The sequence below is a fragment of the Cryptotermes secundus genome, unplaced genomic scaffold (genome assembly GCF_002891405.2).
Source record: "Cryptotermes secundus unplaced genomic scaffold, Csec_1.0 scaffold2326, whole genome shotgun sequence".
Taxonomy (NCBI): domain Eukaryota; kingdom Metazoa; phylum Arthropoda; class Insecta; order Blattodea; family Kalotermitidae; genus Cryptotermes; species Cryptotermes secundus.
The window spans coordinates 76,983-90,598 of record NW_019739016.1 but is presented as its reverse complement, the minus strand read 5'-3'; the positions used below and the strand labels follow the sequence as shown (position 1 = coordinate 90,598).

The following is a 13,616-nucleotide window of genomic DNA, read 5'->3' as shown; positions in this document are numbered from 1 at the left end:
ATTCCTCTGCATTGTCTTCGTTAGACGTTTCCTGGTAACGAATCTTAACGATAGAGATTCTTCAGCTTCCGTTGCCTGCTGGTTCACACTCAACAACTGCCTTGTAGCGCTGTTTTTCTTCACGAGAACTCCTAGGCACGGACCACTCAGAAAACAGAGTCTCTGTTTTTGAAGCGTGTTTGCCGAAATATTGCATAGCAAAGGTCGCGGCGCGGATCCATGGAAAACAGTCTCTCAATTGTTGAAGCTTCTTTACCGAGACGTTGCTTAGCAGTGGGTGTGAACGTTACTTTATGATAATGCAAATGATTTCTATTGTCGCTATACTACCTTGATCGCAGGTCGGTTGCTGTGTGAGGTACATCCGTCGTTCCCTCCCAGCAGCGCTGTACTCGATATGAAAACAGAAGTTGCCAGACCTGTAAGGTAGTCTGCAAGTCCTGCAAGTGTGGAGATGTTGTTACTGCAGAGACCACGGCAAAGCTGAAGAAGGCAGTCTTTTTAATAAGTCTTCTTAGGTTTTATTCTGCATAAAATGGGTTCATCATGTAGCGTCATATTGTGTACTGTCACATGTAGGCGGTACGCGTGACGAAATGACGGGTTCTAGTTCGGATGATTGGATTTATTAGCACTTGGTTACACACCCTCTCTTAATTACACTTAAATACAGCGCTCTCGCCGATTTACACACATTCCAGTTCACTGTTGTGCACGCACTAGGATTTTCAGTCTCTACTACTCGACTCCTAGCAACGGATCTCAGCACAGAAACTATACCAGTCTCACTGGATCACACACTCCAAGTATTGCACATAATTCAAATCTTCCAATCACACACCAAGTCTTCACACCACTAACTACCATTGGCTGTCACTTAAACACTGTCAAATACTCCACAATCCTACTTGGTTAAGTCAAAGTCACATTGCGACTAACGGTCAGTCAGTAGGTTCTGGTGTCGAGCACCATTTGGGGCTCATGACGAGATATTTATTACTCTTTGACAGTTACGGTTTTGTTTTTGTGTGGCGCCCTCTCTGACGAGAGGACGGGTCTGGGTCTGCCTTTTGTATATGCTGCTGGCCCTTCCCAGCGCAGTCTTTTTCGAGTCCGAGTCCCCTAGGACTCGCGACCATATTTTACTGTCTCAGATTTGAGACTTCCCTTTTCGTCGCCTCCTACGACCCGCAGGGTCGCGGTGGAGGTATTCGACCCCGCCTCCACACGGTCAGCCGGAATCTCGTTATAATGTCTTCGCACCGACCACACAGAAAACAGCTTATATTCTTGGAACGTGTTTACCGAACGATCGCATAGCAACGGTCATGTCACTGACCACATAGAAAATGCCGCACTCCCATTGTTGCCTTGCGTTTATTCGGTCGCGAGGTGTTTAACAGTCAGTTGCCTAGCAACACTGTGTCCATCCATGTAGCAATATTAACAGTTTATTATTTAATTCAGTAACCACAATTTATATGTGTAATTACGCTGTATTATATATTCAAAAATGAATATAGATTATGTATTACAGGATGATGGGCGAAAATGGAGAAACATATTGTAATGTATAATATATTGCAATTATACGAATAAATTTTCGTGAAATAGTTGACAAATTAACTGGTCAAAGGCCAATTAGAAAGTGGACACGATTAAAGAAAAGGAATATCACATAAATTAAATAAAAACAAGACAATGTACATCATTCGAATAATAATAAAAATGTCACCCAATCGGGGTTCCGTGACTAATAATAAAGTGTTCTGGGTTGGATTTATTGACAAGTTCTTGTACAATATCTCTTAATCAAAACAATTATAGCGCTATCTCTAATATATCCACTTTACAAATGACTAGAACCCCCTAAGACGTCTCAGTCTTCACTAGTCGCATCCTGGCAACGGATTTATAACAGTCTGACTGCAACCACAGACATAAGAAGTCATCTTTTAGCAGGCTAACTCCATTGTACTTAGTTGTATGTTTCTGTACCCATTCTTTACTCCCACACCTCCGATTTGATCAAATTCAGAGTCACATTGCGACTGACGGTCAGCCAGGCAGTCAGCCATTCAGTCCTTGTATCTAGCCCAATATGGGGTTTATGACCAGATATTTATTACTGTTTGGCTGTTTAGGTCTTGTTATTGTGGGGCGCCCTCTCTGAAGAGAGAACGGATCTGTCTTGTCAGAGTCATTGTCTGCAGTAGTAAGTCATTTCTCATAATGTAAAGGATACTTAACATTTTACATGTTAAATATGTTAATAAATGTATATAAAATATATACATGGTCTTTGTCAGTCTAGACTCAGCACAGCAAATTATGCCCTATTTCTCGTAGCTTTCGCTACAACGGCAGTCTTGTCACTTGAATGGTCGTATGCTTGACCGAAGCAAAGTTAAGCCTCTTGTACATTTTGTTGGGCTTCGCTTTGTCCAATATATCTTGTCTCGAAGCGGACTCCATAGAAAACACTGTCTCAAAACAATTCGTAGGAGTGTTTAACGCTCCGTTGTCTAGAAATGGACGTCCTTTGTTGTCACGTAGTCTTTTACACTTTACCCAACAACGGCTGTTTACCAAAAATCTGTCTTCGTGGGAATGTATTTATCTAGCCATTGCCTAACAATGGATTTACAAGTAATAATAATAATAATAATGGTAATAATGTAACGTGTTATAATAATAACAAAATTAATTGTCACGTGTATATGTGTGGCCATAGATGTGATTTGAATTGGTAATTAGATTTATTGGTCACTAACTTGTCGTAACTACAAATAACTATATAACACTACCGCTATATCAAGCTCTACAATTCACTAGAGCACACAATCTAGTGTTCTCAGTCTATCACTAGACGTTTCCTGGTAACGGCTCCAACAGTGGATGTTCCTCTGCCTCCGACTAAATTCTCTGTTCACAGACTCCATACAGAACCGCCCATCAAGTAGCATTGCAACTAACTGTCAGTCAGTCAGTCAGTCAGTCTTGGTGTCGAGCTCCGCCTGGGGCTCGTGACCAGATATTTATTACTCTTTGACAGTTGCAGTCTTGTTGCTGTGGGGCGCCATCTCTGACAAGAGGACGGGTAGAACTGTCATTCAACTGACCTTGTCCCTTGCTTATAACATTTCGGCACGGACTACGTAGAATACACAGTTCTTCAATTGTTGCAGTCTAACATTTACATTATTAAGAATTTTCTGCCTAGCAACCGTAACGTGTTTACCAAGGCGTTGCCCAGAAACGGTTCGACAAGCTACGTTATAATTAAGAACTTAGAAAAGTAGAATGTTAGACACAATGATACACTTAATATTGTGACGTATAGAACTGATATTAGGAGACGACGAGAAGGCGGCTTTACAACAGCCGTTACCAGGCAGCTGCCCGGAAACAGCGGACGAGTGGTGTTTTCTGCACGGTCCGCTAATCATCTATTCTACAGAATCATAGGAACTGTGTTTTCTTTTGCTGTCCGTGCCGAGATATTATTAGCAGGTCAAGCTACATTTAAGTCAGTGGAGTGGAGCGAGGTGGTTGTTGAGAGAGTGGGTGAATGAGATAGAGAAATGCTGCAGTTAAGTTTTTATGAGCTTTTGCTGTTACAAACTGGTAGCTGAAGGCGAGGGGCAGTTCAGGAATCCAGAGTAAGCGGAACATCCGCGGTTGAAAGCCGTTACCAGGCAATGACTGATGAAGATACAGCAGACTGAGAAGAATTAGCACGTGCTCTAGTGAACTACAGTGGGTGAATTAGCGACAGCGCTATAGTTACTAATCTTTACGATCTGTAAGTGTTCAATTGTGAACGGAGAAGTTCATGGACGTAGGCCTAGGCTCACAGGGGCTGCAGTGCCAAGGAAAAGAAAAGCAAGTGTTCAATTAAACTAATTACCAATCAAAACCCAGTCTATAGTCACTCAATCACTTGAAAGTGTTTTAATGACAGAAAGGATCACTAATAGTATAAAATATAACAGACACAAAAATTCCAGTTTGTAATAATAATAATAAGAGGAATAAGAATAAGAATAGTGGCAATTATATTGTGGTAGCTGCCCATATTCAAACAAGCGTGACAACGCAAGCTTCACTGCTTAGCAACGACGAGTAAACAACGGTTGCTAGGCAAAGCCTACAACAATACTGACAGTGACATGTTTTCTATATGTCCGACTCTAGGCTACATAAGAAGATACACAGTTACATTTACGGTTCTACATTATACATTTCTACAATTCTAGTTCAATGTGTTCATTATTGTCATTATTATTCTTCAGTTCTTCAAACGCAAGTTCGTCTGTGCATACGGTGCAACTGTAATAAATACTATAGGACCGTTCAACTAGTCGTTGTCTCTTCATATGACATCCCACATTGGTGACCCCGACGTGATTGGAAGCGCGTGTGGTGAAGATCATCAACGACTCCCACAGATTTTCTCTGTAATAAACTGTGTCATTCTAAAAAAATCTTAAAAAGAAGAATATGGCTGTAATATGAGAGGACATTTCTCTATATTCTTCTAATACTCCGGCACTCCTGGCCCTTCTAAATCCATTGCGCTCGTAATATTTTTAAATTTTGGGAGTGTGATTATAGACGGGGTACGGATAAGTGAATGATTATATTAACTACTTGTATGCCGCTCGGAACTACACTTTACAGATCACTGACAAACACAGAGTAGTGCCCTCAGTCTATTAGATTCTCCATTAGCCGTATCCTAGCAACGGCTTCTAACGAGGGAAATTCTTCAGCTTTCCGGTCTCAGGTCCTCCCGTCATAGCCGCCCGTGCAGAACTGCCTCTCAACTGGCAACTCAACTGACTGGATCCCAGACTGGCTGCCATTTCATACCAACCACGTAGTCTTCTCTTCATAGGCTGACTTTCAACTGACAACTGAACTCTCTCACCAACCAATCAGCTACTTCATGTCACTTCACTCAACAGAACTCTATCACCAACCAATCAGCTACTTCACGTCACTTCACTCAAATGAATTGCTGACAACTAAACTCTCTCACCAACCAACCAGCTACTTCATGTCACTTCACTCAATTGAATTCCTGACAACTGACTATTTTGGATCTCCACTGATTCTTCTTATAACATATCAACACGAACCGCAAAGTTAAAGTCAGAGTCAAAGTTACTTTACGACATGCGGTTTACCGTCAATCAGTTCGTCTTGGCGTCAGACCCCTTGAGACCCAAAACCAGAGATTTCTTTTTTCAACCAAACTCTTGTGATAATAGTCCTTATGAAAAATCCTCTCTGACGACAAGATGGGTTTGTCTCTAATGAATGCACTTGGCCTTTCATCAAGTGTATATTTCGCACTATAACATGTTATTGAATATTCTTCCTTTTACACTACACGCACGTCCACTGTCAGTACAGGCTTTAAAGAGAACATCATGTCTATCTTACACACCTTATGGTACAACGACAACTTATTCGTTTCAACGGCCGCAAGTTAGACCACCGCCAAGTTTAAGGTCTTATATTGAACAGCAAAGAAAACCCCATTTCCATTGTTATAGTACAACAATACCTCGACCGTTGCATAAGTTTCCATTACCGCGGGAACCCGTTTACTAAGAATTTGCCTAGCAATTGCCCGGATATTGTTGACGTGTTTATCGGCCGTTACCAAGCAACGCATATTCCTTTCGTGAACGTATCATAGCAAACAGCTATACACGTTACAATTTTTTCAAGAGAGTGGGTTCTACTTTCCTTATTTTGGAAAAGAAGTTAAATATTGAACTTTTGTGATCGCCTTTGTTGCCTGCGTGTCTCTGTGTCTGTGTCTATCCCCACACCCTAACACGTTTTGAACGCCAAAACCAATCTTTATGAGACTTTGCATGTACATCGCGTCACCGGAGCCGGAAACAACTGTGTACACATTAATATCTACTGTTACTAATACTAATATAGCAGCATCTTAAATCGTTGGGATAATATCCATATTATTATTTAAATGCTTAAACTGATTGTCATAAATCTTTGTATTCATTTCATGCCATCCCAACAGCATACCTCATAAATCACTTCCATCAGTAATACCAACATTACAGCCTCTCAAATCATATTGCATTATTGAGTTCATAATGCATATATGAAAAGTTTTTTCGCCTTGTCGTATCAAATACTCAAGTTATAGTTAACAGTGTTCCTGTTTAGTTGTTACAAATAGGATCGTCTTTTCTTTCAACTGCTCTCCCAGCCCATTCAGGACCCAGGCCTCTTATTCAGTTCCGCAATCAATTTCACAGACTGTAGGACTCCTTGGACGAGTGATCAGCTCGTCACAAGACTACTACCTACACACAGAACAACAAAAACAAAATAAACACATACACATACCAAACATTCATGTCCTGAGTGGAATTCGAACCTATGATCCCAGAGTCCGAGAGAGCGAAGAGAGTTTCTGCCTTAGACCGTGTGGATACTGTGACGGTTCAAATGGGGCCGTCTACACAACAATAGTATCTAAGAATGTAAACGGAAACAAATCGATGCTAATATGTCACCACTCGCTTACTGTGCAAAGGTATTCCGCTAAATGTTTCGACCTTCAAGAGATCATCATCACGAATTTTTTATTGCTAGTGAGGTGGGACTAAGTCCCTTGTACTGCGGCCACTTCTGGCCTATTGTACCAGCCCCAGATGATATGTGAGGGTGATTGTGGAGCAATTGGTGGAATGAAGATTGGCAGGGGAATCGGAAGTACTTGGAGAAAACCTGCCCCAGCGTCAATTTGTTCACCACAAATCTCACTTGACCAAACCCGGGATCGAACCCTGGCCGCCCCGGTTGGAAGCCAGAGACTAACCGGTTGTGCTATGGTGCGGCCACAACAACTCAAGTTACACTTGAGATATATAGTTAGTTCTAAGATAAGCTTAAAGTTATGAGTAGGGGTCATCAGATTTTGTTGTACTTGATAAGTTGATGTAACTTGAATGGGGGGGGGGGAGGCTTCTCAAAATCTCTGTAGCGCTGATATACTTCTTTCGTCGTGTAAGTGTTGCTCGGCTGTTTTTTTTTCTGTCTTGAGCCGTTCTGAACAAGTTTTGTTCTTACAGAATTTAATATGTGTATGTTATGTGTATGCGAAGGAATGCCCCGTTGTTTTTGTTGTGTTTTTTGCATTGAGGCTCGTTTTAGTTCCTATCAAATGTTTGATAATTCGACTTCACAGTATAAACAACTTTCATGGTATTCCTGCTTGCTTTCGCATGTTTTTTTCGTGGCTTATTCTTCAACTCTACAAGTACAGCCGATTTGTTCCTCCGAAATGATTGGCTGTGTACGAAATACACAACTTTACATCGAAGGAGGCACCATTCTTCAAACGTCATTACCGTTTCATCTTTCCAAAGTACCACCTTCTGAGAACTAAACTTCAAGCAGGCAGCCAACACTTTCTGACTGAAGCTGTTACGATTCTCAATCGAGACATATCCTCATCTCGGTCCTGATCCTGTGTTTAGACCGTTTACACGGAACAAGAAAGCAGTCGTGTTATCACGTTCGTGAAATCTGGAGACGAGAATATGTTTTATGTCCAGTAATTTACATTATAAATATTCATGTTTGTAACTAGGCTTGTGACTCGCCAAATATATCTTTGTAATTTAATGTAGTTAAATGCAGTAATAATTATAGTTAATTAACAACAGTAGGCTAAATTTAAATTAATTTAATTACTTTTGTATTTGTGTCTACTCACGTGGCTAGACACTAAGAATCAGGTACGATAAAAACTAAAACAAAATAGAAATATAAGAACACAAAGACATAAAGGTAATAATTCAGTTCATTTCAATTCGTGTTTATTTACGTGCAAAATTAACAGCACATACGTCAATTACAAAGCCAGCACAAGTACATAGAAATACAAAAAAATAATTAAAGAACAAAATACAAATATTATAGTCTATACAATGGCAATAAATTAATAGTAATTCCAAGAAAAATTGAAGTTAGCCTTAACAGGAGAGAAAAATAAAGTAAGTACATTTCCAATACACGTAAAGTTCTAGTATTTAGATGTGACAGGCTAGGAGAAGCTGCGCAGTGGATGGGCAGGTCCATTCTTGAAAGTTGAGGGGTGTTGTGATTAGTTATTCGTCTGCATTCAGTGCGAGCAGACGTCTCAAGAACTTTCTTCATTGTACAGTCAAGTTAAAAAGTTTTGACTCTTGGAGTCGTCTTTGAGTGTATTATTCTCTAATTACTGTACCATTATTTTATTTTTTTTATTCGTTGATTTTCTTTTCTGTTTATTTATATTTGTACATTTTTTCTATCTCCTCTAACATGCAACCTACAAGAAGTAAATTGAGTGGAAAAGTGTTGCATTCACAATCAAGAGAAATTGTTAGTAATGTATATAAGTATATGAAAGAGGCTGGGCCAACAATCACAGTGAAGAACACAGGAGTGGAAGTAGCAAAGGCAAAAGTTGTATCGGAAAGTAGTGTCAGACGAGTAATACGAGAAACAAAAAATATCGAATCTGGGGCTTCCACTTCCTTTTCGACACCCCATAAAGAAAGACCTAGGAAATCCCCACTAGCCAATTTGGACGACTTTAACGAGTCTGTGGTGCGAAGAACAATTAATGACTTCTACATAGTCGAAAACGGAGACCTACCCTGAAAAAAGTTGACGAAAAGTTGAAGAAAACCTTTGATTTTCAGGGACGCATCTCCACATTAAAGAAAATTATTTTGAAACTGGGGTTCCGCTGGAAGAAAACGTAGGTGCCAACATGTAAGGAACATTGAGCAACACTTAATGGCACAGGAAGGCCTTTTGGACGGAGGACGGAAGTTCTTCTTCCATGTTGGCGGTGAGAGTGATGACAGTTCTGATGATAACTCCGATTCAGCTGATGGTGACGAGGAAGGACAGGCATGTGGAGATGATATCTATGCGGACATTGCCGGTGTTGCCCCTTTAGAATAGACGTGTGTAATATGTAAATAAACTCTTCATGTATATAACAGTGAAAAGTGTATAATAGTGTATAGTGCATAATAGACTGCCATTCGGCACTTAAAACTTAACATCGGATGTGTGAACATCAACGAGACTAAACCACCATCACTATGAAACACAATGAGGTAAGAAGTTATTTCCTTTTGAGAATGCCTGTACTAAATTCCCCGCCACACTTGTCGGCATGCTGGAGCTCTCCCCGCCACTACCAATACTTCCCCTACTCCGCGTCGGAGGACTGTCAGCTCTCAGTACTAGAGTTATACACATTAATTAATTTCAAAAAAATTAAATTTTCATTAATAAAGACGATACACAGGTCTATTTACCGTGAATGACTGTGTAATGTTGAGCCGTTAAAGAGAGCTTCCCTCTGCCATCTACTTAATTTTGAACCTTACGATATATTGACACGAGGACTTCAGATGATTCATTATACTTTGTTCACGTAGCCATTGTTTTTATTTGCTTCGTAGAAAAATATACAAAATAATTCTTAATTGAAGTTCAATATATCAGCCATGTGCTTATAATATTGTGACATGTAAACCAATTGCCAAGTAATAGCTGTGTAAACAGGACACATTGTTTCCCCAGCAGAGAGAGGACACGCAATAAATAAACAGATGTTTTCTGTGCTGTCCGTGCAAGTTATATATAAAGAGGACTTGCCCATTTCTTTCTTCTACTTCTGCAATGAGTTCTGAGTTGACGTCTTTCGGTTTCTACCATTTTCTTTGTTCCTTGTATATCAGTCTGTGTTCCTTCACTCGATCCGCATATCGCAATGTGTTTAGGGTGTGTTCACACGAAAACATACCTGGGCTAATCATTCCTATCATACATGTTTTGGATCTCTCCCCGATGAAGGAGTCTCGGAGAACTTGAGTGATCTTGCTGCCTCGAAATGGGATATGACTACCTTTCTTGCCCAAAGCCCTGATACACTCCTTTAAAACCAGAAGTGACTTATTAATTGCCGCACCTTCCAGTGTTGTCTGCTTATTCGCAGAAGTCCTATCTGCTCCCCTCTCGTTACCCGCTAAATCAATCAATGAGAACGTGCCATGAACGCGGTTGCTGTCAGGTGCCCACAGGGACATCTGGAACACTGCATGAGACCGCGAAGAATTGGAGTTTGCCGATGTCTTCCCTGAAGCTCTTGAAATGTTACCAAGCTTTATGAGCTCAATGACCTCATCCACTGATTTAACGAGTATATCTGTCAACCCCACAATGTTTACTTGATGATCACCATCTTCAAGGATACGCAGTTTGACTTTATTCGCTAAGAGATCGAAAACATCGCTGTTGTAGATCTCAAAGTAGCTTGCAGATACTCTCAGATTCAGGTCTTTGTACTCAGATGACTTCAGGTATTTAAAGATATCCTCGGCAGCCATGGCGTAGATTCCTTTCTTGTAGTCTTGTGTCTTGCCCTGGAAGTCACCGCCCATTGTATAGGTCTTGCCACTTCCTGTCTGTCCATACGCAAAACATGTCGCCATTCCTCTTTCGAAGATTGTTCGGACTAGAGGCTTTGCTGTGTACTTGTAAACCAATTCGTTGGAACAATTCTCGTCAAAAGCGTAGTCAAATCTGAACCGTTGGTTCTCTAAGAATTTTGTGAGGTCCACTTTGACTTTGGGCTCATGAACGACAATCTCGTCTTTACAGGGCACCGAGATCACATCAGGTTCTTCCCTGTTTAACTCTTTCTTGTTCATCGGCCTCTTCCTGATGCAAACTGCGATCTGATAATCCTTCACGGGGTCTGACTCTCGCAAGGGATGGAACTCAATACTCTTACGATACTCATTTATCATAGCCCCAAACTCCAAATGTGGGTTTCCCTTACTTCTAATTTTGAAAACTTGTTTCTCTTCTTTCGTTTTCTTAAGTCTCTGTTGCCGGTCTTCGCCGCCTTTCTTAATTTGCTCAAACTGTATCACCACATTCTTCTTCCTCGCTCCGTCCCCTCTCTGTGCTGATGCCATTTTAGGTTGGTGTTGCTTTGGGAACCGTTGCTTCCCGATACAATCACTGGTAGCGACGTTCTGCACATCCGAAGCAGTGGCAGAATTCTGTTGGTCTCCGTGACTGTTCAGAGCAACAGGCGCCACAGCATTGCCCTCCAGACTACGCCCTGTGTCTCCATACTCCAACCGGCTGCAGGCTAAATTGACTTCCAGCCTTCTTTGTATGACTTTTGAGACGGTGTCCACAACGGATCCCGTCCTTTCCTTAGAGATTTGCATTCTTTGTCGGATGGTTTCTAACATGGGCTCCAGGCTGTCTACGCCGGCTATCAGAGACTCCAATTCAGGCATGATTATCCTTCACGCGTGTTCCACTCAAACGATATATAGTTAAATACAGTCCAAAAATTAAATTGAGTCCGATTAGTTGATTACAAATTCTCACACTGGTTGTCACCTGTTAGTATTATTGAACGCTTGTTAAGCGTAACTACGAATAATTTTAATCCTCTCACTAATCTGCTCCGTATGCAAATAACTGCAGATTCAAATAACTACTCTTTTTCGTAAAGCAGTCGTTATTTAGTAACGGTTTCCCCCCCTCATATATCTTTGCACGGACTGCACAGAAAATATCGTTTCCACAGTTACTCTATTGTTGTTAGAATATCCGTTGCAGCGGAAACGTGTTTACATAGCCGTTACCTAGGAACAAGCGTCTTGTATGGTTCAACTATACCGGCTTTCAGTCATATCAGAATATTAAAAGAGAAACATTTGCTGAAATATGTAGTGCAAGAGAGAAGAGTAAGGTGAATAAATGTATGCACTGTAAGATGGTCAGAATAAATCATGGAGAGAAACATTTCGTTTGGCTTCTTTTAACGTTATGAAACACACACACGTCACTTTCTGACTGTAGAAGACGTTTTCTGTGTTACTCAGAGCCAGAGTCAGGTCAGGGGTTGCTTTACAATTGGCTGCATAACGCCAATCAGCTCGTTTTGCGCCAAGCCCCTACAGGATCACGACTAGATTTCTTTTTGCAACTGAACGCCTGCGGTCATAGTCCTTATGTAAAATCCCATCTGACGAGAAGATGGGTTTGTGTCTTATGAATATGCTTGTTCTTTCAAGTCTCACATATCTTACATATAGCATGCTATCGAAAATTATTGCTTTTCCACTATACCCAAGTCCTCTGTCCTACTATGTTACTGTCAAAGTCAAACTCAATGTTAATTTACGACTGTTGGTTTACGGTCAATCAGTTCTCCTTAGCGTCAAGCACCTTGAGACTTATGACCAGAGACATTTTTTTCAACTGAACCCTTGTGGTCATAATCCTCATATAACATCCTCTCTGACGCGAAGATGAAGTTGTCTCTTATGAATATGCTTGGGTTTTTTATTTCATTTATTCACCTTCCATAAATCCTGTCGAGAGTACATCCTCATGCGAATGTGGGGATCGTCCTTGTTACAGTCACAACTATAGATTACAGTTGTCATCCAATAGCATACACATTTGTATAAAATGCTGATAAACATGTACAATATAATAAATAAGTAATTTTAGTAGTAAAAGTAATGGTAAACCTTATACAATTTGTACAATTTTATGCAAGTCTATTAATTGAAAATTCAACATTTAAACATAATGTCATTACTGAGTTTTGTATAACATACATTAATTATATAAATAAAAATGTAAATGTTCCTTCGTCTCTCCTCGAAGATCTCCGAAAATTCTTCACCGATTGCTTTGAAATTTTGACACAACGTTGCATTCGAACACGCGCGTGTTTTTATATACCTATTATATAGATTTCACGCCCGTGACAGGTAAAAACATGTAAAAACAGGTAAAAAGCGTGTTATACGTCGTTCATCGAATACCAACAGATCGTTGCCTAGGAATAATCGTGTCAACGAACTGTTGAAACAGCGGATCGTTGCCTAGGAATAACCGTGGCAACGAACTCTTGTGGCAACGAACTGTTGAGACAGCGGATCGTTGCCTAGGAATATAAACAGTCTACAGGAGGCCGGCGCCAGAGACCCGTGTGGAGGCGGGATCGAATACCTCCACCGTGACCCTGCGAGTCGTAGGAGGCGACGAAAAGGGAAGTCTCAATTCTGAGACAGTAAAATATGGTCGCAAGTCCCAAGGGACTCGGACCCGAGTAAGACTGCGCTGGCAAGGACCAGCAGCATATACAAAAGACAGATCCGTCCTCTCATCAGAGAAGGTGCCCCACAGAAACAAGACCGTAACTGTCAAACTATAATAATTAANTTTGTTTTCCAGTTCGTGTTCTTCCCTTTTTTAATGTTTTGCAATTTCATATGTTTTTGTTATAACTTTCTTTCTTCTTCTTCAGTGCTGTCGTTTCCATATTAACGCTAGAACAGACCGTTGCATAGGATAATAAGTTCCGTTGCGTAACAACGGATGAAACCGGAAAGTATACTTCCATGGAAACCAAACACGTCTATAAGGTGTTTTGTGCGTCGAGTAATTTCAAATCAGACTGGGGAAGAACGGGCAGACTGAGCCACAGCAAGGAGTGGCCGGGCACAGCTAGTTTTATA

At 40.7% G+C, this 13,616-nt stretch overlaps 1 protein-coding gene across 1 annotated transcript; it reads right to left on the bottom strand.

Moving 5' to 3' along the window:
- Positions 1–9,723: 9,723 nt before the first annotated feature.
- Positions 9,724–11,372, bottom strand: LOC111871628 (kinesin-like protein Klp10A). Its single transcript, XM_023864857.2, has one exon. The coding sequence runs from the start codon at positions 11,370–11,372 to the stop codon at positions 9,768–9,770; it is 1,605 nt and encodes a 534-aa protein (XP_023720625.1). The 3' UTR covers positions 9,724–9,767.
- Positions 11,373–13,616: the final 2,244 nt, after the last annotated feature.